General features: G+C 39.6%; 1 protein-coding gene across 6 annotated transcripts in view; it reads left to right on the forward strand.

Moving 5' to 3' along the window:
• PHF21A (PHD finger protein 21A) overlaps positions 1 to 27,348 on the forward strand; it is a 191,174-nt gene that overhangs the window by 133,978 nt on the left and 29,848 nt on the right. For 5 of the 6 annotated variants that reach the window (XM_060159325.1, XM_060159323.1, XM_060159324.1 and 2 more), the window contains 4 exons: positions 4,921 to 5,121; positions 11,365 to 11,616; positions 12,877 to 12,966; positions 16,891 to 17,184. In XM_060159325.1, the coding sequence (XP_060015308.1) occupies positions 4,921 to 5,121; positions 11,365 to 11,616; positions 12,877 to 12,966; positions 16,891 to 17,184 (837 nt within the window). The remainder of the gene's footprint in view (positions 1 to 4,920; positions 5,122 to 11,364; positions 11,617 to 12,876; positions 12,967 to 16,890; positions 17,185 to 27,348) is intronic. The other variant, XM_060159329.1, reaches the window with a different exon arrangement.

A 27,348-nucleotide genomic window follows, 5' to 3' on the forward strand; every position in this document is an offset into this window, starting at 1 on the left:
GGGGCACGAACCCGCGTCCCCTGCATCGGCAGGCGGACTCTCAACCACTGCGCTACCAGGGAAGCCCTCCATGTTAGTTTTTATGCACACAAAAAATGTAGTATCCCTGATTTCATTTGGGCAATTGGTGAGTCTGAAGACCTGGAAAGATTTTTCATTGCATTTTAGGTATGAAGATGGGTAGGGTTTGTTCTTGACTTTCTGGATTTGTGACAAGTTACAAGTCTACCAGTTTCTGGTATGAGGGGGGGAGGTTATATTTTCTGATTGTGTGGTTGATCATGGAGGAAACAAGGATGAATTTTTAAGGCAGTACTGTGTAGGAAGATGTCTGGGTGGATGTGGCCCTCTCATAATTGATTCAAGAACAGATAATGCTGAGTGGAACACAAGCAAGCTGAGTGACTGTGTGGAAAAACGGAGCCTTGAAGCACCAGCGTCCAGTTGTGGAGGACAGGGCTTGTGCCTGCATTTGCTTTTTTTTTTTTTTTTTTTTGCGGTATGTGGGCCTCTCACTGTTGTGGCCTCTCCCATTGCGGAGCACAGGCTCCAGACGCACAGGCTCGGCAGCCATGGCTCACGGGCCCAGCCACTCCGCGGCACGTGGGATCCTCCTGGATCGGGGCACAAACCCGCGTCCCCTGCATTGGCATGCGGACTGTCAACCACTGCGCCACCAGGGAAGCCCTGCATTTGCTTTTGAGAGAAGCTTTCTAAGATTTGTGTGAAGATTGGATGGAAATAAATTGGTGGCTCGATTGGAGGGGTAGGGGCTGTTCTTCCACCACTCCATCTCCCTTCTGTATTGACCAAGGCCATGGCACTTGGAATCATTGATTTCCATAGCAGAAAAACGAACCCGATTTTCTGTTGAATCGGACTGATAAACTTTTGGAATCTGTCTTGCTGTCGTGTGAACACGTTGATAGTATCGCTGAATGTCACAATATTGATCACGGTGACTACCTGTCTCAGAAACTGTGACTTCAAGTGTCAGAGGCTCTGTGAACCCTTCTGCCTGAACAAGCCCTGATGAAACCTAGCGATGCGCATGTCAAGGGAATTGGAGGCTTGGAATCCCATTCTGGGTTTATGGAGCAGTTCTTGACAGATGCATTGAGGGGGGCGGTACTTGCCATTCTGGATACCTGGCACATTGGCCTGTTGTTTATAGAAAATATATTAAGGAGAGAAGGTAATAAATTGTTAACTTTTCTCTCTCTCTTCTACCTTCATTCTTTCCAGCTTTTCCTTTTTCCTTTCTTTTGTTCCCCACCCCCGCTTTTAATTTTAATTTTATTTTTTAACAACTTTATTGGAGTGTAATTGCTTTACCCCCCCCACTTTTTTAGCTCTCATTAACTTGTTAGTGAGTGATGAATGGCCAGTTTGTGAGACTTAGCCTTTTCTGAAAGCTTCAGGATAACGTTCCAAGATAATTAGCTATGTTTAAAGGTCTCCTTTATATGTGAACAACATTGAAAACATCCAGTTGTTGAGGCCAGTATAACCTGCATCAGTGACCAGCAGAAGTCATGATTTCTTTGTTTAAGACAAAGAAATGGTAGAAGAATATAGTCTCACTTCCTGTGGAGATGGGGCTTCTTAAGAACTTTGCTTGATACCACAAGCTAAAATTTATGAAATATTATAGCTGTATTCTCTCACCGCCACCCAGAACTGGTACTGACCCAGATTGGGGTCCTGCTGGAGTTAATGTGACTGTTGTATTTGCCAGAGCTGCAAGACTGAACTAGAACAAGACTGGATTGTGGAGCCTAGAAAAGCCAGCTACTGCACCGGGCAACTCTCCTTTATTAGTTGGTCCTTAAAAGAGTGTGCAGGGTCTCTGTACACCTAAGGAGCGCCTCCACTGCAGAGCTCACCTAACTTTAGATCATTGGTTTTCAAAATGCAGTGAATAGTTTATTTGACAGAAGGCAACAGTGCTTCCCCTGACCGTTGATTTTTTAAAAAAATTTCATAGACGTGCACAACTATATTCTGGGTATTCTTCTAGGCTTCTGGTGAACACAGCAAGGACTGCCAGGACAATGCATTTCTGAGTGGCTCTCTGAAATATGCCAGCGCCTTCTTTCAAAGAAAGCATTACTCACCTCATATGATCTGACCCGTGTCCAGTCTGCGCAGCTCTCTCTCTCTTCTTTTTTTCCTCTTCTCAAGGACTAATGAAAGTTTGCGAGTATTTTGATCCCATCTCCCCTCCTCGCTTAGTTTCAGGCCCTGGGGGAGGAACAGTTGTGAATGCATCGTGACTCACTGACTCCCACGTTTCTGATTCTGGTTCTGATTGGTTGTCACCTTGCTCTAGCCATATGGCTTCAGAGTACTCTAGCCTGCGTCCCTTTCTTGTTCTTTCCCCCACTGTTCCCTTCTGTTGTACAAAACACTGGGAGTGGGTTCCAAGCTTTGTCTCTTGCTTCTAGTTTAACCCGGTTAGGCAATAAGTAGGAGAGCACACTGTATTTCCTAAAAACAGCTATAGAGGAGAAAAACACCCTTTCCTTTTGTGCCTGGTATAGTAATTATTTAGTTTCCTGTGCTGTTTTTTTTTTCTTTTAATTTTATTTATTTATTTATGGCTGTGTTGGCTCTTCGTTTCTGTGCCAGGGCTTTCTCTTGTTGCGGCTAGTGGGGGCCACTCCTCATTGCGGTGCGCGCGCCTCTCACTATTGCGGCCTCTCTTGTTGTGGAGCACAGGGTTCAGACGCGCAGGCTCAGTAGTTGTGGCTCACGGGGCTAGTTGCTCCGCGGCATGTGGGATCTTCCCAGACCAGGGCTCGAACCCGTGTCCCCTGCATTGACAGGCAGATTCTCAACCACTGCACCACCAGGGAAGCCCTCCTGTGCTGTTTTTATTCAAAGTTTATTTTTTGGCAGGTGTCACATTTGTGTTTGTATTATTTCCTCCTGGTTTCTCTCCTCCCCCTGATTTGAACTGGGGGGGGGTTTGTTTTTGTTTTGGTAAAGGGACTAAGAATGATGCTGTACTTTAGCTAGTTTGTTAATATGTTTGATTAATGCTGATTAATATGTTGGGGAGGGGGACTGAAAGCAACTCTAAATAATTACTTAATTGTTAAATGTCTTATTGTTCTGGCAGTCACCAAGCAATAAAGTCTACATGTGGTACTCAGGATTATCCATGCCACCGCTACTGTTACTTCCCCTTCTCTTAAACTATATCTATTCAATTACCTAAGTTTTACACTTGAGAAATAGGGTTTTGAAGACTTGAAAGTTATTTTTTAAGAATTTTTTTATTAACTTGTATTTTTAGTATTCTGCAGATGGTTTCTGGAAAGACTTTGGACTCTACATCTTTTCTTTTTAATATTTAACTGCTCAAAGAGGTGGTGCTAGCAGAGTACAAAGTATAGCAGACCTGCCCCCCCCTCGCCCCGCCAAATTGGCCTTTATGTGATATTTTCATTGCCTAAAAAGAATCAGTAATAAAAATATTAAAATTTTTCTCAAGAATGTATTTTGTATTGACTTAAAGTTTTTAAAAATCCATTTTGTAAATGTTTTAATGTTCAAATATGTCAAGGAAGTAACCTGCAGGTTTGGATTCTTTAGAGAGTGTGTGTAGTGATGTTGGTTAGAATCATAGGCAGGAAGGTGAAATCAACCCGGCCCTTATGGTTTCACTTAATCCCTTATTTAAAGATCTTCATTTACTTCTTCTCTATTTAAATCTATATGAGAAGACAGTAATCTATTTTTGTCAGAAATAACAAACCTCAGCTGGTGAACTCACTTGAAAGTGTAGGCGAGGAGTGCTGCTTATACTTTCTTCCAGCCATTAGGGCAGGAGAGTCAGAACCCAGGTCTGACCCCAAATGGTTATTATATTTTCTCTGAGCCATTTGCTGGTCTTTGGTTCCATCACTTCACACATCATGTGAAGAGAATGAGAACATTTACTTAGCCACTGTAGTTCTAGATGCAGAGTTTAGTTGTGAACAAAATAAATCCATAGCCGCGTGGAGCTTACCTTTTGTTGAAATGTATTATTATAGTAATGAAGGTTTCCAAATGCACCATTTTCTTGGATTTCAACAAGGACAGAAAATTCAAAAAACCTTAATTAAAAATTTTCATCCCGTATAGCTAAAACACTACTCTGCCTAAGCAAATGCATGTGTTTTCACAGATCCTGTCCCAGCAAAGCAGTGCTCATGAGTTACATGTTTCAGTTATTTACAATGTCTGTTGTGTATATTGCATAGTGCTGGGATCAAGGTTTCTTTGTTTAAAAGTCTGTTTAATGTTTGAAACTGCCATTAGATACATGATGTTTGTTTGATTAACAAAAATTACTGTAGCATAACTGGTATGTATGTTATCAGATGCAAAAAAAATAAATAAATGACCAAGTGTGTGCCACTCATAGTTCCGAGTACTTTACGTGGGGCAGTTTGGTACTCGTAAGAATCCTAAGGATATTATTAATCACCTCATCTTTACAGAAAAGGAAATTGAGGCACAGATAGGTTAAGTGGCTTGACCAACATCATATAACTGGTAAGTAGCAAAACTGAAATTTGAATTGAGGCAGTATGTTTGCAGAGTTGTGTTTTCACTGCTACGTTATACTGCCCTTCCAGCCCAGCACACTAAATAATAATAGTCAAGGAGTCTCAGCTCTGCTATGCGACCTCCATTAGCTTTTCTTCTCATCTGTGCCTCCGTTTCCCTTTATAGATTGATATAAAACGTTACTTATGCCATGGGTTTCTCCTCAGTTGTCTAATCTGTAAATTTTAGAGGTAACAAGATCTAGAATAAGCTAGTTACAGAAAAGATGTCAGAGGCATATAATTGCTGCCTATTTCTATACAGCTGAGATAGAACAATATTCTCATAGATTTTATTCTTTTTTGTCCTCCTTTGTAGAAAAGAGTAGTTGAACAGCTTCGGAAGAACCTGATAGTAAAGCAAGAACAACCAGACAAGTTCCAAATACAGCCATTGCCACAATCTGAAAACAAACTACAAACAGCACAGCAGCAACCACTACAGCAGCTACAGCAGCAACAGCAGTACCACCACCACGCCCAGTCGGCTGCATCCTCTCCCAGCCTGACTGCTTCACAGGTACAAGTGTGGATGGAGCACCTCGGGCTTCGTGCTGTAGGCTGATTTGCTATGGGTCATGGAGAACTAGGTCCTGTTTCAGACTATGTTAACAACCTCAACCAGCACTAAACAAAGGTTATTTTGGTTACTTTTTTATACTGTACTGGGATGATAATCACTTGAAATTCATTGCCTGAAGGAAATGACATTACCAAGGAGTAAAAGTTAAACTGATTTCCCATCTGTCCAAAGAAGGAGAAAAGGTAATCAGTGACAACGAAAAATCACTTCTCTTTATTAGAACAGAATTAAAGTCTTCTTTTGAACTTCTGGAAGTATTTGTTTGCACTTGTTCTAAAAGTCTTTGTGACTTGACCCTCAGGAATTGTTTCTCTGGAATTCTTAGCAATTTTAGATGTGGAGATATTCCAGGATCAATACCCATGGAACCAGGTAGAAAGAGGCATTTAGAAGGTGGTGTATTTCATAGAAATGAAATATTCATTTCCAAGTCCAGTTCGTCTCATATGAGAATATGTATCTGTTCTCATATACTAAAGGAAATCTGAAATGGAAGCTACAGGTCAAAAATAGCACTAAGGGGTGGGAAGCCTAATAATATGCTAACTGGTGTAGCTGTGCAAATGATTTTACTGAAAAGGGCATTTGCACTACCATATAATGTAAGGATATTGAGGCAATCAAGACACACAAAAAGGACATATTTGGGAATGTTTCTATTAAGAAAAGTATTCAAGCTTGATCTCCACATACTTATATGTAGTGTGGGCATACCTTTTAAAATGGGACACTTGAGCAGTGGTTCTTGATCTTTGGAGGTCCCAGACTCCTTTAAGACTCTGTTGAAAGCCATGGATTCCCTCCCTGGAAAAATACACTCACACCTAATACAGTCATTTTTGCACATGGTTTTAAAGACTTTGGGATCTTCTGAAACCTAAGCATGGACACCTCTCACCCACCAACACCATCTTCACTGTATCTATATGTAGAGAAAAAGATTTTAGTTTACTTGGTTAGTCACCACTTATGGACATTGGGCTGGTTCATATACAATATTTTGCAAATGTAAAATACGTTACTTACAAAAATACTGAAGATTACTAAAGATAGTTAACAGTTAATAGAGGTTACCATATACTGGCATTCTTCTAAGCACTTTACATGTATAACATACGCAGTCCTCACCCCATCCCTACTAAGGACAGTATTATTATTATCTCTGTTTTTTAGAAAAGAAAACTAAGGCACAGAAAAATTAAGTAATTACCTAAAATCATATATCTATTATATGGTGGAGCCAAGATTTGAACCCAGGTGTTCTGGTTAAAAATTCTGCCCATTCGCTACTGTAGACTGCCATACAATACCAAAAAAAGAAATGCCAACATTATATAAAATGCCAAAGAAGGAAAATGAAGAATCCCTGTTGTAAATCAGGTAGCTAGAGTGGCCTACATCATTTTTACCCTAACCTCCAAGGCTATTTGGAAATTAGGCATTCAAACTGACTTTAAAACCCCCCTGACCAGTATTTATATTTCTTCTAAAAGATTGCCTATCAGTTTACTTTTTTTGGAGTTTTAAACAGAGTTGGATTGGTTGTTCTCTTCTCAAAGTACAATTTGATCAGAAAGTGTTTACATGGAAGGAGTGTGGTAGAATTCATTGTTTCCTGGTACTAGGAATTTTCTCTCCTAACCCATGGAAACTTTCTGTTCAAGTACCATTCCATATCATACAAATCAGAGAAAATACTTATATAATACTTACAATAGCTATTTCCTTCCCTGGTAATCTGAGTTCTGTGCTGCTTTGGGATGGTAATAGTAAGGGGCCTAGGGCTATCCCCAAAACAGTGTTATGTGGCATCCCTCCATCTGGTAGCCCACCTGATATATTTAATTGATTTAGCTAAGCTTGTTTTATATTATTTTGTTTTGTTTAATGTTAAAAGCCATAAGATCTCTAGGTTATTGGGTTTTGTTTTTATAGTAAACTGTCAATCATTATTTATCACCTGCTCCTTATACGAGAGCTTCTGGTATACAAAGAGGTAGTAATGGTCCCTGCCTAGAATCTGGTAAACTATGATAATTATTTTCATTCATTATGTAAATGTTTATTGAGTCTCTACTATATGCAAGCTTTCTGCTAGGCAATGTCTTGTAAATAAGACAGAATTTCTGTCTTCAAGAACTTAACAGATTTAGAGGAGGGGAAGATGTAAACAGCTAACAAAGAAGAATAAAATGAAAGCACCTGTGAAAATACCAGAGGACAGTAATATTGACTAGAGGGATCAGAGAGTGCTTCATAAAGGAGGTGGCTTTTGATCAGGGCCTTGACAGATAAGTGAGATTTCAGTGATGGAGCACAGGGGGAAGAGCATCAAGGTGTAGAGAACAATGTGAACAGAAGTATGGACTCAAAAAAGTAAATGCATGTCTTGGAAATAGCAAGTAGGCTGATGTGGCTGGAGCGTGGATTCCAGGAAATGGTGGAGAGGGATATAAAACCAGAAGGTAGGAAGAGGCTAGCTTGTGGAAGCCCTCCAATATGTGGCAGAACTTTTGGGGGTTTTGGCAGTCATAGGGAGTCATTAAAGATTCATGAGGTCAAGGACGAATGGGAAGTTTAATACATGGCATATACTAAATTTCTAAGTCCAGAAAGGATTAACTATTAATTTAGCAATCGGCATGGGCAGGGAGGAAGTGCTAGGATGAGAAAGTGTTTTATTCTAAGTCAGGTGATTAGCATGTACCAAGTCATGGGGCAGTGGGAGGATCAGTCCCCTTTCCTTAGCTAACTCCAGCTTATGTTTGTATGTATATTTTGAAATTTTTCCAAACTACAGAAAAAAAATGAAAGAATAGTTGAACACAGGCATACCCTTCAACTTAAATTCACAACTCTGTCATTTTAAATGAGTACAAATGTAAAGAAGAATGCAGTTAATAAAACCAAACAGAAAATAAACCCTCATAGACAGAAGGAGGAGGGGTTCTATTGATAGTTGTCCGAGTGTACAACAGTTACCTTCCATTCAAAATTAAACAAATAGGGATTTCCCTGGTGGCGCAGTGGTAAAGAATCCGCCTGCCAATGGGGCACGGGTTTGAGCCCTGGTCCAGGAAGATCCCACATGCCGCGGAGCAACTAAGCCTGTGTGCCACAGCTACTGAGCCTGTGCTCTAGAGTCCTCGAGCCACAACTACTGAGTCCGTGTGCCACAACTTCTGAAGCCCATGTGCCTAGAGCCCGTGCTCTGCAACAAGAGAACCCACTGCAGTGAGAAGCCCGCACACTGCAACAAAGAGTAGCCCCCCGCTCGCTGCAACTAGAGAAAGCCTGCACGCAGCAACGAAGATCCAACGCAGCCAAAAATAAATAAATAAAATAAATAAAATTTTTAAAAAATTAAACAAATAGTCTAAAATAGGTGTGGAAGTTAATTAGAGCCCATAGTAATAATCCCTCTAAGTTCTGATTTGTACGTTGGAGTTTATCTTTTTTAAATCGATACCTCATGCTTTGCAGGTAAAAAAAAAAAACTTAGCAAAAAAATAAAAGGATTTTGCTGTTAGTGCTTTTTGCCATGTATTTTCTGCATTAACTTCTAGTTCATGCCGTTTGGGTTTTGTTCATAAAGAACCCCTTCATGAAACTGGGGAAACTGCTGTCATCTTTTGAAGGTGATCATACTTGGATAGCATCAACCAGCCAAGGACTAGTCACAGCTTCCATAAAAATAATTTTTTTTTTTCTGGGCACCTTTCCTCACTGTCCTTTCTTCCTCCTGCCAGAACAATTCAGAGGTTTTCATTAGGTTTGGATATCAAAATTCTAGATTCTCTCTGTCATCTAAACTCGGAACTCCAGGAGTTTGATTTATGTTCCCTAGTACTTAACAGTAGAATAAGCACGAGAGCAGGAGTGAAGATCTAAGCAGTACCTGTGTCAATACCTGGTGTCAGTAAATGGTTTGCAAATAAATGTAGTCTTCAAAAGCTTTTCATCAGTGCATATAGTACTAGGTCTTGTGCCTCTGTATACAAAGAGAGTTATGTAGATGTTAGAATTTCACATGGAGTGAAATTAGCTACAACCAAATATTTATAAAGTAGAATAAAAATGCTAACCTAACATATGAACAGACTTGTTAGAATTCAGTGCTTTTTAGTGTTGCAGGTAATGCTAAGTATATAAATCAGGTGAGTTTGAGGTTTTACTCACTTTTTAAGAAAAATTATTCAAAAGATTGTTAATGACTTACCTGATCAAGGATGTTTTAAACAAAAGTATATTGACCCTCTTTTAAAGTAGAACCAACACGCGTGACTGTTTTTAAAATCCATGTCAGTGAGTTCTGCTGACTAGAGCTTTTCTTCTATAACCTGTGTTGGCACCAGGATTGAATGCCATCTGGTGTGACTTGCTCACCACTTCAAAAAGTTCTTTGTATTTGAATGTTTTAAATTGATGGAGAGAGCTAATATCACACTGGGTTAAAAACACATATTAAAAATAGCAGGTAATACAAAGTCAGTCCCGCTGCTACACTACTGTAACATTTCTGATGATAAATAGCACTTAGCTTTTATTTGGTTTTCATCACTGATAGGCAGGATGACCTGCTACCTCCCAAAATAAATAATTATCCGTGTTCCCCCTTTTACTCCCATTTCACACTTGAGAGGACAGTGGCAAGGAGAATGAGCCATTCTGTATTGTTGACTTAGAGAAGAGGAACATATTTGGGTGATTTTAATTGCAGGCATCAATAAGGATTGCTCATTAGGCTGTGATGGGATAGACAGGGCCAGATTATTACATTGTTTAGGTTAAAAGAAAAAAAAGTTGTTAAAATATTAGATAATACATGCATGTATGTGTTTAAGGCAGAAAAATTACTTAGAACCAAACAATACACAAGGGCTTGCATAGACACTGAAATAGAAATTCACAAAGGAATTTGTTCAGATCTGTTTCAGGGAGAGTGGGGTCCTTTTCCCTGGTCGAGGGCAGTGCTGTCCAATAGAACTTTCTGTAGTGTTGGAAAGCTCCACTGTCCGGTTTGGTAGCCGCTAGCCATGTGTGGCTGTAAACATGTGAAATGTGGCTAGTGTGACTGAGGAACTGATGTTTTAGTTTTTATTTTGTTTTCATTAAATTTGAATACCTGCATGAGGCTATTAGCTACCAAACTGAACAGTGCAAGTAAGAAAAAGGTGAAATAATATCAAAATCAGAACCAACAAGTTAGACCAGGTATATTTTCACGTTTCTGAAACATCTCTATCTTGAGTGACTAGTAGCATTCGATAGGTGTGTATGCCATGAAATCAGGTTGTTTATATTTTCTTGTTTTGTAGCTGGCTCCTTTAATTACTCTAATAGAAAGTCTAGAAAAATACAGCTTCAGAGCTGCAGTAGCGCTTGTGGAGCATCAGTCAAGTCCTCTCACCTCAGTTCAGACTCTGATCTATAAGACTTTCTGGAACTCAGGTGTTTGTTTCCACCTTGTCACCCTTTTCTGGATCTTTCCTCACTTCTGCAGCAGTCCTGCAGAGCAAAGATTGTAGATTGTGATTCATATCCCTTTGGTATCAAGAGCTGGTATTTACTATACTAGTTGGTTAATAGGTTTCATTATCTAGAGTTTGGGATTTACTGCCTTTGAGGCAACAATTGTACTAATTCTTATGTGAGTTGCCCTTCCTCTTCTCCAGGGTGGCACTCAAAAGAATTAAAAGACCCTGTCGTTTTATCCCAGCCTTTGTGTCACAGGAGGCAGATATCCAGAATTATATGATAGCTTTCTTCATATTGATGAGGTTGTAGCAATTAATGATAGAGATGGTGTGTACCTCATTGATTTGCAACTTCTCCAAAATTTAAATTAATTGAGAGCAAGCAAAGAATTAGAAAAATCAGAAGAAACAGGTATACTCATATTCTGTATCTGTAAACCCACCCCCTTCCTTGTTGAGAACCCTGTGCCCATATTAGTCTGCAGTTATTACTGTGAACTTAAAGCTAAATTTGAGAACTCTGGCAAACTAGAGATTGCCTTTTCGTATAGTAAGAACTGTGCTTTATGTACACGAAAGAAATGTTACACCAAGAAACTTGACTGATGATGAGAATCATTGCTTTGTTTTCTTCTGGAGGCTAGCATTTTGTTTAGTGGGATGACACTTCAGCGTCCTAATGTCTGTTCTCCATGTCTCCTAGAAGACTGTAACTACAGCTTCTATGATTACCACAAAGACACTACCTCTCGTCTTGAAAGCAGCAACTGCGACCATGCCTGCCTCTGTTGTGGGCCAGAGACCTACCATTGCTATGGTGACCGCCATCAACAGTCAGAAGGCTGTGCTCAGCACTGATGTGCAGAACACACCAGTCAACCTCCAGACGTCTAGTAAGGTCACTGGGCCTGGGGCAGAGGCTGTCCAAATTGTGGCAAAAAACACAGTCACTCTGGTAAGCCAGCAGCTGCTACTCATGTGTGCCCACATGCGAGGGTTCAGGATATGCATTTGTAGAGTGTATCCATTTTATGCTCCTGCTGGATTTTTCAGTCTCCATCACTCTTCTACCATACCAGATTCCCCTTCGGGGCTGACAAGGGAATATGGCATTCCTGCTATCTATTTAAATAACTATAGAGGTGTTCTTACACCAAGGATCAAAACTCTTTGAGGTATTATCTGAGGCCAAAGGATGACTTGACTTAAGGGGGGAAAATGTCCTTCACAGAGGCATTTACACTGTTTCATGTATCTCTCCCTCTATCCTAACCACACTCCTTCCTGTGAAACTAGAGTGCTTAAACTCTCTGGTGCTATGTTACCAATTTGGAGAAAATGCCGTGAAATTTTTTGAATTTTGAATTTTTTGAAATTGCACTCAGGAAGTACTGGAGTTAGTTGGGCACTTAAAAATTTTTCAAGAAACTCACAAATAACAGTGTCCATGTCCAAGGTCCATCAGAAAGAAGATCCCTAGAAGGAAGAAGCACTTGAATAAAAATTGTTCTTGAGTTTTCTAGGGTAAAACTGTCTAAAAACTGTTTTCAGAATATACCCAAATTGTAGTTTAAATGTCCGTTCTTAAAATGGAAGCTAAGAGCTCTTAGTGGCTTTCGAATAATGACCAGTGGTGAGTGAAACTAGAGGGCATTAAAGTGAAGCTTTACTACTTACCCAGGAATCTTTAGGGGAGTAACCAAATCACTCAGCCAGACGCTGAGAGTTAGAACATCCTCTATAGGAATAAAGCCGTTCACTGTTATGTAAAGCTCTTATATTAGGAAAAAGCCCATTTGTCCAGGCAGCAAGTTTGATTTTCCTTTGGATCCAGTGTTGACTTTTAAAATACATAAGTGCGGTAAAGCAATTATACCCCAATAAAGATGTTAAAAAAATAAAATAAAATAAAATACATAAGTGCAAGAGTTCTTGAACGTCAGAGGAAATTGTGATTGCTGAGCTTGCTGTGTTCTACGTTAGCTGTGTAAGGAAACAGAAATGAGGTTGGTTTACTTTATGGGGTAAAGCCTGCAAGCAGGAGAGTAAACAAGTTTCTTAAGGCAGTGTTAATTCAGATGATTAATTCTACGATGAAAGCTTATAGAAAATATTGTCTGATTGAGAGACTAGTGATGCTGAAACTACTTTAAGAATACCATCTTTGATATTGAATAATTATTTTCCTCTCTGATTTACTTTTCTCATTTTTTAGCAGGTTCAGGCAACACCTCCTCAGCCCATCAAAGTACCACAGTTTATCCCCCCTCCTAGACTCACTCCACGTCCAAACTTTCTTCCACAGGTGAGTAAATCAGTTGACAAGCCCAGTGATGGGTTAGGTGGGACAAAAATCCTTGTGAGCCCTTTCTAAGCAGCCTGTAATGCACTTGTCAATTCAGCTGTATTCAGATCCCACTTAGCTAAGGATTCTAGCTGCTGATCTCTATACCATGAAGAAGCTTTTTTTTTTTTTTTTTTGGCTGCACTGCACAGCATGTGGGTCTTAGTTCCCTGACTAGGGATCGAACCCATGCCTGCTGCAGTGGAAGCTCCGAGTCTTAATCACTGGACCACCAGGGAGGTCCCACAAAAGAAGCTTTATTTATTTTTAATTGGAGTATAGTTGCTTTACAGTATTGTGTTAGTTTCTGCTGTACAGCAAAGTGAATCAGCTATATACAGCTATATACGTATATCCCCTCCTTTTTGAATTTCCTTCCCATTTAGGTCACCACAGAGCATTGAGTAGAGTTCCCTATGCTATACAGTAGGTTCTCATTTGCTATCTGTTTTATATTTAGTAGTGTGTATATGTCAATCTCAATCTCCCAGTTCATCCCACCCCCAACCCTTTCCCCCCTTGGTTCTCTACATCTGTATGAGAAGAAGCTTGTTTTATCATCAGCATTTCTTAACAATGATGAAAGGCTGTAGCAGAGGGATGTAAGGAAAGGGAAATTTTCCTAAATTTAAAATAATTAAGATAGCACCATTTTAAACCTTATAATGTTGACTTACTGGAAGAATTTAGCCAGAACTGCCTGCCAGTGGGGAAGGAACGCAGTTACCACTTCTTCCCCACAACCTCCCACCCCACTCGCTGTATGCCAGGGAGAGTAGGAAAGGAGACAATAGTGACACTAACTGGTAGGAAGCATTCGGTTCTACTCTGGAAAGTGATGACATAGAGCATCATTCTTAAACACCAAGTCTTGATGATAAAGATTCAGACTAGGAAGCTGCACAGGGAACTTTCTGCCTAGACCCAAGCAACTCTACCCATATTCTCATGAGAGTATTCTTCCAGCAGTTGGCTGAACTCACCATTCTTATGGCAGAATGTCATGATTGTCCCAGTCTGGACCTTGAGAGGAGTTGACTTGCCTGGTAGAAAGATTGGGTGTTCCTGTCTGAAGCCTCAGCTTTCAGGCAAAGAGAGAAGGGAAAGGATGTGTGTGGTCAGTGGCCATAAGTGATTTCTGAATTGCCTCTGGGGAGGGGATGGGCAATGCTAACATAAGATTATTTCAATCGTCTATCAGATAAATTCTTAATGAATACCTTAGGTATCAAAAGAGCACTAAGAACTATGGCTATGAAGTTTTCAAGATAGTTCTCAGCCTCATAGAGCTTCAGACACATGTACAGGCAATTACTGTGTCCATTATGGGAAGTACAGGGTAGTCTGAGAATCCGTGGGAAGGACAGCCAACTCATTCTTAGAATATTACAGAGAGTTTCCTTGAAGAGTTGACATTCCATCTTAGACCTAAAATCCTAGTGAAGTTAGCTTGAGAAAGTTTTGGGGGAAGAAGAAAAATGTCCCAGGCAGAGAGAAGAGCCTATATGCAAGTCCGCAATGCAGAGAGACATGTCGGCTTAAGGAACCAAAGGAAATTCGGTGTGGCCGAGCACAGTGGGCCATGTGGCTGACTCAGGCTAGAGTAAGGGGAGGCTGGAGAAGCCCATAGGCCAAAGCCTTTGGAACCTTGTAGGCTATATAGGAATTAGGGCCTTACCTAGGAACAGTGGGGCTCCATTTAATTACTTTCAAACAGGTACTTGACATGATCAGATTTTTGTTTTAGAAAATTCCCTCTTACCACTGTGTGGAGAATAGATTGGAGATTGTCAAGAATGTGGCAGGAAAAACAGGACATTGTCAGCAATAACAATAGCTAATATTTAGAGAATCTTGCTAATGTGCCACTTACTGCACTAGGCACTGTACATGGGTTATCTATTTTAATCCTCACAACAACTCTGTGAAAGTAGGTATTCAGGTAAGAATCTAAGAATAAGAATCTAAGGCTTAGTCTTCGTTTTTCAAACAGTGGGGCATGACCCATTAGTAGGCTGTGAAATCAATTTAGTGGATTGTAACCAGAGTTTTTAAGTAAAATGAACAAGACAATAGGAAATGTTAGAGTATGTAGCACATAAGTATTTTTTCATGAAGTTTTTATGTTAGAGAGGTATAGATAAATATCTATGTACGCGTATTGGTTACAGCGTGAAACATATTTCCTGTTGTGTATCCACAGCACACACTATAGGGTTGTCTTAGATGCAGCTAAGTATTCAGACTCACAAGACTATCAGAGGCCACACTTGGCACCAGTCTACTTGGAATGATATAGGACAGAAACCAGAGCTTGCCAGCAAGACAGCTTCTTCAGTAGGAATCCCTATAGCAGTCCATATAATAGTCTCTACGGCTGTCCAGGGACTGCTCAGGTACAGGGAAGTGAGATCTTTATCAGGTCAGTGGGAGAGCCACCCTAGCACAGAAATCTTATGCCTTACAGGAGCCTAATATATCTTATAACAATTCTATAGGCATGGCTTTCAAGGTCCCCGCAGTGGACAGGCACAGTTACAAGAGTCACCCCATTTCAGGAAGCCCAAAGCAGGGTGTCTCATCGTCTTTTTTTTTTTTAAACAACTTAAAAATGTTTATTTTTAATAACGTATTTCCATCTCTGCTTTTTGCAAGTAATGGAAATGTTAGATTTGATTTAGCAGCAAGAGGTCATTTGTACCATAAGCAGTGTTGCCTGCTAACATAGTTGACATTCTTCCCTTATCAGGTTTCCAGGGGTATACAGCTAGAGAGTTAACTGAAGGTGAAATTCTTATGCATAAGGAGAAAGGATTTTGCCCACAGGTCACAGTTTAGAAAGTTTGAAAAATACTCTTAGAGAGATTAGGTGTGTTATCTTAGGTTACACAGCTAGCTAGTAAGTGGTAGAACCAGAATTTGAACCCAGGCAGGGCTGATCCCATGTTTTTAATCACAGTTTTCTGCCACTGTTTCAGTAAAGCAAACACAGCTATAGTAGTGGTAGTGAGGATAGAAAGTAGACATATCTGAGAAGGATTTAGGAAGTAGAGGTAGAGTAGGAAGCATTAGGAATGATTCTGAAGTTTTTTTAGTAAGAAAGGGGCATTTACTGATGTAATGATTATAGGAAGAAGAAAAGATTGGAAGAAGAAGTTGATGAGTTTTGGACATGCTGATTTTGAACTTCTTGTGAAATTTCCAAGTAGAGATGTATAACAGGGAGTTGAATAAATGACTCTGAAGTTAAGGAACTGTGTGGTCCTGAGATACAAGTGTGGAAGTCTTTAGTATATAGATAGTAGTTGAAGCTGTAGGATGCAGTGAGAGTTCCCAGGAGGAGTGAGGACATTGAGAAGAAAAGGGGTACCAGGACAAAACCCTGAGAAATATTTATATTTTGGATTGGGCAGAGGTAGAGGAAGCCACAAAGGAGACTTAGAGAAGGAGCACCCAAGAACAGGGAGTTAGAGGGCCAGAGATGGGCGTGAACTGAGCTGTGGATATGAAGAAATTTAGAACATGAATTAAGGGCAGTGGCAGCATTATTACCATACTGGGCACAAGTTCTGGGTGGGACCAGTCTCTGGATTAGGCATCTGACCTCAGCCCGAAGAGGCGGCATGGTATAGGAGAGGGAGCTACGGTTTGGAATCAGAAAAACTACATTCTGGGGTAACATTTGCATCCTCTTAAGAGCTGATGCATCTTTGTAATATTATATATGCTGAGATCTATAGAATTGATAATACTAAAATGGATATTAATATTTGTACTGAATACCATTTCACTCACATATAGAGTGTAGAGGATCTGGCAATGTCTAAGATTTATAGGACTTGAGAAGTTTAAGTAATGCAATAATTGTTCTTTCTTTCTCCATAGGTTCGACCTAAGCCGGTGGCCCAGAATAACATTCCTATTGCCCCAGCACCTCCTCCCATGCTTGCAGCTCCTCAACTTATCCAGAGGCCTGTCATGCTGACCAAGTTCACTCCCACGACCCTCCCTACCTCCCAGAATTCCATCCACCCCGTCCGTGTCGTCAATGGGCAGACTGCAACCATAGCCAAAACGTTCCCCATGGCCCAGCTCACCAGCATTGTGATAGCTACTCCAGGCACCAGACTCGCTGGACCTCAAACTGTACAGCTTAGCAAGCCAAGCCTTGAAAAACAGGTACAGGCAGAGTACGCACCTGCTTTGGGCAGTAGCTTTGCCTTTGAGGCTGGTCAGTCTGTAAGGGGTCTTTATCTTCTCAGCGGCTCCTTATGTTAGCACCATTGTCTTACTTATCATGTGATAATTTATCCACAATGCAAAAGGGCTGTTCTTACTGAAGAAAGTTGGGTTGCTTTACCCACCATCCCCTTATACATGAATTTTGATTCCTGTGTGAATGAGCTCCCCCTGCTGCTTCTGAAGCAGAAATTCACAGATGGGTTCTGCTGCCCTCAGTCAGGAAGCACAGATAAGGTAGTAAACAGAAAATGCTATATTCATTTCGGCCCAGTAAGAATCCAGATGAGGATATCACTATGAAAGTTAGGAAGAATAAACAAAGCAAGGAAAAGGATTTCATTTCAAAGGTTTTCCCTGGTTATTACAGATAGTGAGGAGCCAATGAAAAAATTAAGATTTCTAAAATTCATTCTTTTAACTCTAGAGGATACAGACATTTTAGCTCAGATATTGAAGCCTTTCATTTATATTTCTAAAATCAGATTTTCTCCTAAAAACACAAGTCTATAGAAATACAGGTAACCTCCAAAGATACATAAGGGTTCTATGACAGAAAGATTTCTAAAACCAAGAAAAAGGATTTATAGGCAGTCACCATATTCTATTTAAAGAAAGACCAGTGACAAGAAAGAAGAATTGTGGAAAGAAAAGCTCTTTCAAGAAAGTTGATTTAAAAAGTCATTGCCCTATTTCTTATTGCTCAGGCTTGAGTTCTCATTCAACTGAAAATAGTCTCTGGTGATCCTGAATCTTCTGCTTCTGGATGGCTGACCATGAATCAGAGAGGCTGGCCAGATGGTGGGGAATGAGAAGGCTTCCTGCTGCCTTGGCCACCTTGAACAGAGGAGCCTTATGCATGGAATACCAGCTTTCTGCCCAGGCAGCTCATAAATGCAGCCGATCTGGCACTAAGAACCTGGGTACCAAAATCTCGTATCAAGAAATACCAGCAAGAACACATCTCTATTCCTGGGGAGGCTACTCAAACCCCCCAAAATGCTTTGAGGAACATTTAGAGATAAATTACTTACATGTATTTTAGATCAGGAGTTTTCAAATTTATTATCAGCAGAACTTCAATATTAAAATAATGAAAGTAAGATGCCCAAGCTTAGGAGTTTGGGTGGGGGCGTGTTTGTAGACCAGCTGCCATCATGTCCCGTGCTGGCTCTCAAAGGACGACCTCTGAGGAGCATTAGAGTTGTAAAGAATGTGGTTTCAAAACATTATTTTATTTATTTATTTAAATTTATTTAGTTAGTTAGTTTTGGCTGCGTTGGGTCTTCGTTGCAGGTCGTGGGCTTTCTCTGGTTGTGGTGAGAAGAAGCTACTCTTTGCTGTGGTGTGCAGGCTTCTCGTTGTGGTGGCTTCTCTTGTTGTGGAGCATGGTCTCTAGGTGCGCAAGCTTCAGTAGTTGTGGCACGCGGGCTCAGTAGCTGTGGCTTGCGGGCTCTAGAGTGCAGGCTCAGTAGTTGTGGTGCACGGGCTTAGTTGCTCCGCGGCATGTGGGATCTTCGCGGACCAGGGCTCAAACCCGTGTCCCATGCATTAGCAGGCAGATTCTTTTTTTTCTTTTTAATTAATTAATTTATTTATTTATTTTTGGCTGTGTTGGGTCTTCGTTTTTGTGCGAGGGCTTTCTCTAGTTGCAGCAAGCAGGGGCCACTCTTCATCGCGGTGTGTGGGCCTCTCACTGTCGCAGCCTCTCTTGTTGCGGAGCATAAGCTCCAGACGTGCAGGCTCAGTAGTTGTGGCTCACGGGCCTAGTTGCTCCGCGGCATGTGGGATCTTCCCAGACCAGGGCTCGAACCCGTGTCCCCTGCATCGGCAGGCAGAGTCTCAACCACTGCGCCACCAGGGAAGCCCGGCAGGCAGATTCTTAACCACTGCGCCACCAGGGAAGTCCCTCAAAACGTTATTTTAAATTATTAAATACTATTTCTCTTTGACCTCTTTTTTGATAAAGATATTTTTAGGAGACAAGAATCTTCAGTTTCATTTCATTTTTACATTTCTTATTTTTTCTGATTACAAAGATGATACCTGTTCACCGTAAAGGAAAGCTCCAACGTTACAGAAATATATATTATAGAAATGTATCCCTTCATAATCATTGAAGAGAGTAAATTTCTCCCATAATTTTACCCTCCAAAGTTGCTATTAGCAGATTAGATTATATTCCTCCACATATTTTCTTTCTAAAGGAAAATACAAAATCAAACTGTATATTACTTTGTAACTTGCTTTTTTTTCATATTAAATCTTGAATATCTTTTCATATCCCAGCCTTACATATTGATAGAGCTTTTCATTTTGATTATAAAAATATCATAAAAAGGTATCCATGAATTCTTAAAAATCAAAAAAAAATTATTTTCTAGCAGTGAATTCCATGGTCTTTCTTCTTGTTGATCTAACAGAGGAATGTAGTCATTGCTGTTTTAGTTTAGCAGGCCACCTGGCACAGCAGTCTTACAGGTTATCAAGCTCAGTCAGCAAGGATTCTCTTTAGACTCCATTCTCAGAATTCTCTTACTTCAGATCTTTCTACTATCCTCTTTTTTTTTTTTTTCCATGTTTCATTTCCAGTATCTTATTTATAGCTGTTAAGAGATCCCATAGATGAGCATTATGTAGCCATGGAAGTACCACTTACAGCCTACTCATAGAGTTATCAAAACCTGTGTCCAACATTCTCTCTGTGGCCAGGCTAGATGGGTTCCTCTCTGCTTGCTACTCTTTTGTTTAGGGTGATAACAGTCACTTAATAAAAAATGTTGATTCTGTGCCAGCTGCCATGCGACATGTGCTAACACAAGGGTTGGGAGGTCAAAGCCTGTACCCTCACAGAGCTTGGTCTGGGGCAGGCACTGTGGCTCTGCCTCCAGGGGAGGAAGCATGGCAGGTTGTGTAGTTTCACATAGGCATAGGAAAGGGAGAGGCAGCGTCAGCTGTAACAACAGTGGTCTCACTTCTCCTTCCCCCCATCAGGCATCCCCAACTTCCTTATCCACCCTAGATAAGAGAACCTGTCTTATCCCTTATCAGAAGCCACATTACCTTGTGGCTGTGAGAAACTGAGTGGTAGAGTTTAAAGAGCTTTGAGGCTAGAAACATACTTAGGCAGAAAGGCAGATAAAGCCAGACAGACTTATATCATGGCCCCCACACTGCCTCCTGTCATGTCTTTGTCCTCTCCAGCACTCTGTGAAATGGGGCTAAACACCTGTGGATGGCGGAATGACGTAAAGAGCTTAAAGTCCGTTAGACTGTGTCTGACGCATTTAGTTCTCAGGGATTATGTTCATTTCTTATCCACGTCACCCCACCCCAGTCCCTGCAACAAAGACATCTATGTATGTCCCTAAGGCTAGGCTACTGAAAAAAATCCTAGGTTGTATGGGAAAATTTGTCAGATTGCCACCCATTCCCCTACTTCCATCTATATTTTGTATAGGAACCTACACAGTGTCCTCTAAAAAAAAGAGTACTTCCAAGTTGAGAGTATTATCCAATGTATTAGCCTCAGATCCCAGTCTTCTCTTTAAGGAAACTTGAGGTGGTAACTCTTTGCCCTCAATCCAAATTTTTTTAACCTTGATTGATGAAACTTTGTACATTTAAAATATTTTCAAGCGCCTAACTTTCATTATTCATGCAGCCCAGCCTTAAAAGATGAATTTGTAATTCAGGGGTATAAATGGCTAATTTAGTTCTATTCAGAGTTTTTGGTTTTTATCTTTGTAAAACCAAAAAAGAACAGGATTTGCAAATTCGTACAGGTGCCAAGTAGGAAATATATCAATAAACGAGTAAAACAGACTGGGAGTAAACAAGTAGATTTTTTTTCACTTCCAATGGGAACGTGAGTACAAGAGATATCCCACTCTTAATTTCTTTGAAATAGTAAGACAAGTATGACAAAATCAACAATTTGGCCTTGGTGTCAAGAAGATAATAGAAAGTAGAAGAGACTGTGGTAAAGTGCAAAGTAATATACTCCATCTCAAGGAGGCAGCAACTTTTTGACAATAGCCAGTTTTTATCATATGAAAACTTTTTCAAGAAAAGCCAGAAATCCAGATATTTTGAGAGATTTCAAGATATACTTTTGAGATTAAAAACAAATAAAAATAAAATAAATAAAAAATTAAAAAGTATATATATATATCAGTAACTGTTTAAACACCATGTAGGCAAAAAATAACACCTGCCGGACAGCTTCACCTCTGGATAGTGGTTTATAATCTCTGATAGAGACCATACTTTTAGCTTAATCTTTTTTGTTTGTTTGTTTCCCAACCTAATTGTTTTTTTAATTGAGGCAAAATTCTCATCACATCAAATTAACCATGTTAAAGTGAACAACTCAGTGGCATTTAGTACTTTCACAGTGTTGTGCAACTACCACCTCTGTCTAGTTCCAAAACATTTTTATTACCCCAAAATGAAACTCAGTACTCATTAAGTAGTTACTCCTCATTTGCTCCTCCCCTGCCTCTAGCAATAACCAATCTGCTTTCTGTCTCTATAAATTTACCTATTCTGGGTATTTCATATAGATGGACTCTTACAGTATGTGACCTTTTGTATCTGGTTTCTTTACTTAGCATAATGTTTTAAGATTTATCCATATTGTAACATGTATTAGTACTCCATTCCTTTTTAATAGTCAAATAGTATTCCATTTGTATGTATATACCACAATTTGTTTATCCATTCACCCACTGATAGATTTGGATTATTTTTGGCTATTGGGAATAGTGTTGCTGTGAATATTAATGCACTAGTATTTGTTTGAGCACTTATTTCCCATTCTTTGGGGTATATACCTACAAGTGGAATTGCTGGATCATATGGTAATTCTATGTTTAACTTTTTGAGGAACTGCCAAACTGTTTTCCACAGCAACTGAATCAGTTTACATTCCCACCAGCAAGGTATGAGTGTTCCATTTTCTTCACCTCCTTACCAACACTTATTATTTTCCTTTTTAAAAAAATTATAGCCATCCTAGTGGGTGTGAAATGATATCACATTGTGATTTTGATTTGCATTTCCCTAATAATTAATGTTGAGCATCTTTTCATGTGCTCGTTGGCCATATGTAAATTTTCTTTGGAGAAATCTCTGAGTTCTTTGCCGGTTTTTAAACTGGGTTGTTCATGTTTTTGTTGTTGAGTTGTAAGAGTTCTTTATATAATCTGGATACTGGATCCTTATCAGATATGTAACTTGAAAACATTTTCTCTCAATGTATAGGCTGTCTTTTCACTTTCTAATGTCCTTTGATGCACAGAAGTTTTTAAATTTTTTCTTTTGTTGCTTGTGCTTTTGGTGTCATAACTAAGAATCCATTGTCACATCTAAGGTCATGAAGATGTATCCCTAATTTTTCTTCTAAGAGTTGTATGGTTTTAGCTCTTATATTTAGGTCAGGAATCCATTTTGACTTAATTTCTGTATATAGGGTGAAACAAGGGTCCAACTTTATTCTTTTGCAGGTGGATATCCAGTTCTCCCGGCACTATTTGTTGAAGAAACTATTTTGTCCCCATTTGAATGATCATTGCATCATTATTGAAAATCTATTGGCCATGGATGTATGGGTTTATTTCTGGACTCTATTCTGTTGGTCTATATGTCTGTCCTTATGCCAGTACCAACCACACTGTCTTAATTGCTATAGTTTTGTAGTAAGTTTTGACATTGGGAAATATGAACCTTCCAACTTTTTTCTTTTTCAATATTGTTTTGGCTATTCAGGGACCCTTACAGCTCTACATGAACTTGAGAATTGGCTTTTCCAGTCTTTCTGCAAAAAAAGGGTGGGGTAGGGGGCTGTTGGAATTTTGATAGGAATTCTTTTGAATCTGTAGATTGCTTTGCATAGTATTGCCATCTGGGCCATATTCTGTCTTCCAGTCCTTGAACATGATGTCTTTCCATTTACTTAGGTTTTCTTTATTTCTTCAGCAGTGTTTTATACTTTTCAGTGTACAAGTCTTTCACCTCCTTGGTTAAATTTACTCCTAGGTTTTCTTTTTGTTTTTTTAAATAAATTTATTTATTTTTTATTTGTTTATTTTTGGCTGTGTTGGGTCTTTGTTGCTGCGTGCAGGCTTTCTCTGGTTGTGGCGAGCGGGGGCTACTCTTCATTGTGGTGTGCAGGCTTCTCATTGCAGTGGCTTCTCTTGTTGCAGAGCATGGGCTTTAGGCACGCGGGCTTCAGTAGTTGTGGCGCATGGGCTCAGTAGTTGTGGCTCACAGGCTCTAGATCACAGGCTCAGTAGTTGTGGCGCACAGGCTTAGTTGCTCTGTGGCATGTGGGATCGTCCTGGACCAGGGCTCAAACCCATGTCTTCTGCATTGGCAGGTGGATTCTTAACCACTGCACCACCAGGGAAGTCCCTATTCCTAGGTATTTTATTCTTTTGGATGATATTGTAAATTGAGTTTTTTTTTAATTTCCTATTAGGATTGTTCATTGCTATCATGAATTACCATGTATTAGAAATACAGCTGGTTTTTGTGTTGATCTTGTACCTCACAATTTTCCTGAATTCATTTATTAGCTATAGTAGTTGTTTTGTGGATTCTTTAGGATTTTATGTATATATAAGATCATGTCCTCTGCAAAAAGAAATAGTTTTATGTGTTCCTTTGCAATTTGGATGCCTTATATTTCTTTTTCTTGCCTAATTGCTCTGGCTAGAATTTCCACTATAATGTTGAATAGCAGTGATGAAAGTGGGCATACATCTCTTGTTCCTGATCTCAGAGGGAAAGCTTTCAGTATTTCACCATTGAGTATGATGCTAGCTGTAGTTTCACATAAATGCCCTTTATAAAGTTGAGGACATTCCCTTCTGTTCCTAGTTTTCTGAGTGTTCGTATCATGAATGGGTGTTAGATTTTCACAGATGCTTTTTCTGCATTAACTGAGATGATCGTATCGTTTTTCTTTGCCTTCATTTATTAACGTGGTATATTACATTGATTTTTTTAAAAATATCTTCCATTCCTAGGATAAGTTCCACATTGTCATTGTGTATCATCCTTTTAATATGCTGTTGGATTCAGTTTGCTAGTATTTTATTGAGGACTTTTGCATCTATATTCATGACAGATATTGGTCTGTAATTTTCTATTATTGTGGTGTCTTTGTCTGGCTTTGGTATCAGGATAATGCTGGCCTCATAGAATGAGTTAGAAAGTGTTTTCTGCTCTTCTATTTTTTGGAAAAGTTTGAGAAGGATTGGTGTTAATTCTTTAACTGTTTGGTAGAATTCACCAGAGAAGCTGTCTGGTCCTGGACTTTTCTTTTTTGAGAGGTTTTTTTTTTTTTTTTTGCGGTACGTGGGCCTCTCACTGTTGGTGGCCTCTCCCGTTGCGGAGCACAGGCTCCGGACGCACAGGCTCAGCAGCCATGGCTCACGGGCCTAGCTGCTCCGTGGCATGTGGGATCTTCCCGGACTGGGACACGAAACCGTGTCCCCTGCATCGGCAGGCGGACTCTCAACCACTGCGCCACCAGGGAAGCCCTTGAGAGGATTTTGATTACTGTTTCAGTCTCTTTAGTTGCTATAGGTCTGTTGACATTTTCTATTTCTTCTTGAGTCAGTTTGGTAATTTGTATGTTTATAAGAATTTATCCATTTCATCTATGTTATCTGATTGTTTTTTTAATTGAAGTATAGTTGACTTACAGTATTGTGTTAATTACTGCTGTACAGCAAAGTGCTTCAGTTATACATATGTATACATTCCTTTTTATATTCTTTTCCATTATGGTTTATCATAGGATATTGAATATAGTTCTCTGTGCTATACAGTAGGACCTTGTTGTTTATCCATTCTATACATAAAAGCTTACATCTGCTAACCCCAGCCTCTGACTCCATCCCTTCCCCAATCCAGTCACCCTTGGCAACCTGTTGGTGTACAGTTGATCAGTGTATTCTCTTATAATCCTTTTTATTTCTATAAGATTGGTAGTAATGTCCCCACTTTTATTTCTGATTTTTGTTATTTGTGTCTTCTCTCTTTTTTCCTTATTCTGTCTTATTAAAGGTTTGTCAATTTTGTTGATCTTTTCAAAGAATCAACTTTTGGTTTCATTAATTCTGTCGTTTTTCTATTCTCCAATTCATTTATCTCCGCTCTAATTTTTATTATTTCCTGCCTTCTGCTAGCTCTGTGTTTAGTTCTTCTTTTCTAGTTCCTTAAGCTATAAATTTAGGTTATTTAGGTTATAAGCATTTAGATTTGAATGCTTTCTTATTTTTTATGTACAGACTATTACAGCTTTAAATTTCCCTCTGACCAGTGCTTTCACTGCATCTCATCAGTTCTGGTATGTTTATTTTCATTTTCATTCTTCAGGGAGATAGAAAGTTTCCCTAGTGATTTCTTCTTTGTTCCACTGGTTGTTTAAAAGTATGTTTTTTAGGGACTTCCCTGGTGGTCCAGTGGCTAAGACTCCACGCTCCCAGTGCAGGGGGCCCGGGTTCGATCCTTGGTCGGGGAACTAGATCCCACATGCTGCAACTAAAGGTTCACATGCTGCAGCTAAAGGTCCCGAATGCCGCAACTAAAGAAAAAAGGATCCCGCATGCCACAACAAAGATCCTGCATGCCACAACTAAGACCCGGCGCAGCCAAATAAAAGTATGTTGTTTAATTTCTACATACTTAAAATTTTTCTGGTATTCCTTTATATTGACTTCTAGCTTCTTTCTGTTGTCATCAGAAAAAATACTTCATATGACTTCAGTCTTTTAAAATTTATTAGGATTTGTTTTGTGGCCTAAAATATGGTCTATCCTGAAGAATGTTTCATGTGTACTTGAGAAGAACGTGTATTCTGTTGTTGTTGAGTAGGCTGTTCTTTATGTCTCTTAGGTCTAGTTGGTTTATAGTGTTGTTTAAGTCCTCTGTTTCCTTATTGATCTTCTTTCTACGTGTGCTTTCCATTATTTAAAGTGAGGTATTAAAGTCTTTAATTATTATTACAGAACTGTGTATTTCTCCCCTCAATTCTGTCAGTATATGCATCATATATTTTGAGACTCTGTTGTTTGGTGCATATATATTTGAAATTGTCATATCTTTTTGATAAATTGACTCTTTTATCAATATATAATGACCTTTTTTGTCTCCTGTAATGGTTTTTGACTTACAGTGAATTTTGTCTGATATTAGCATAGCCATCTCTGTACTCTTTTGGTTACTATTTGTGTGCAGTATCTTTTTCCATCCTTTGATGGATACCTTTCTATGTCTTTAGCTCTAAAAGGTATCTCTTGTAGATAGCATATTGTTGGATCTTGTGTTTTTTTGTTTTTAACATTTATTTATTTATTTTTCACTGTGTTGGATCTTTGTTGCTGTGTGTGGGCTTTTCTCTTGTTGTGACGAGGGGGTGCTACTCTTCATTGCAGTGTGCAGGCTTCTCATTGCAGTGGCTTCTCTTGTTGCGGAGCATGGGCTCTAGGCGGGCAGGCTCAGTAGTTGTGGTGCACAGGCTTAGTTGCTCTGCAGCACGTGGGATCTTCCCAGGCCAAGGCTCGAACCCGTGTCCCCTACATTGGCAGGCAGATTCTTAACCAATGCGCCACCAGGGAAGTCCCGGATCTTGTTTCCTTAATCCATTCTGCCGCTCTCTGTTGTTTAATTGGTGAGTTTAATCCAGTTACATTTAAAGTGATTACTGATAGGCAAGGATTTATGCCATTTTGCTCTTTGTTTTCTACATGTCTTATGTCTTTTTTGGACCCCAGTTCCTCCAATACTGCCATCTTTTGTGTGTGTGTGTGTGGTTTTTTTTTACACCAGTGTATGTACTTTTTTGATGCTCTCCTCATTTCCTTTTCTGTATGTTTTAGTTATTTTCTTAATGGTTACCATGGGGACTATAGATAACATTCATAAATTTTTAACAATGTAATTTAATTTGATCCCAGCTTAGCTTCAGTAGTATACAAAATCTCTGCTCCTATACAGCTCTGGCCAGCCCCCTTTTATGTTGTTACGGTCTCACATTGCATCTTTATATATTGTGTGGCCACTAATACATATTTATAATTTTTTCATTCATTT

The sequence above is a fragment of the Lagenorhynchus albirostris genome, chromosome 9, assembly GCF_949774975.1.
Source record: "Lagenorhynchus albirostris chromosome 9, mLagAlb1.1, whole genome shotgun sequence".
Lineage (NCBI taxonomy): Eukaryota > Metazoa > Chordata > Mammalia > Artiodactyla > Delphinidae > Lagenorhynchus > Lagenorhynchus albirostris.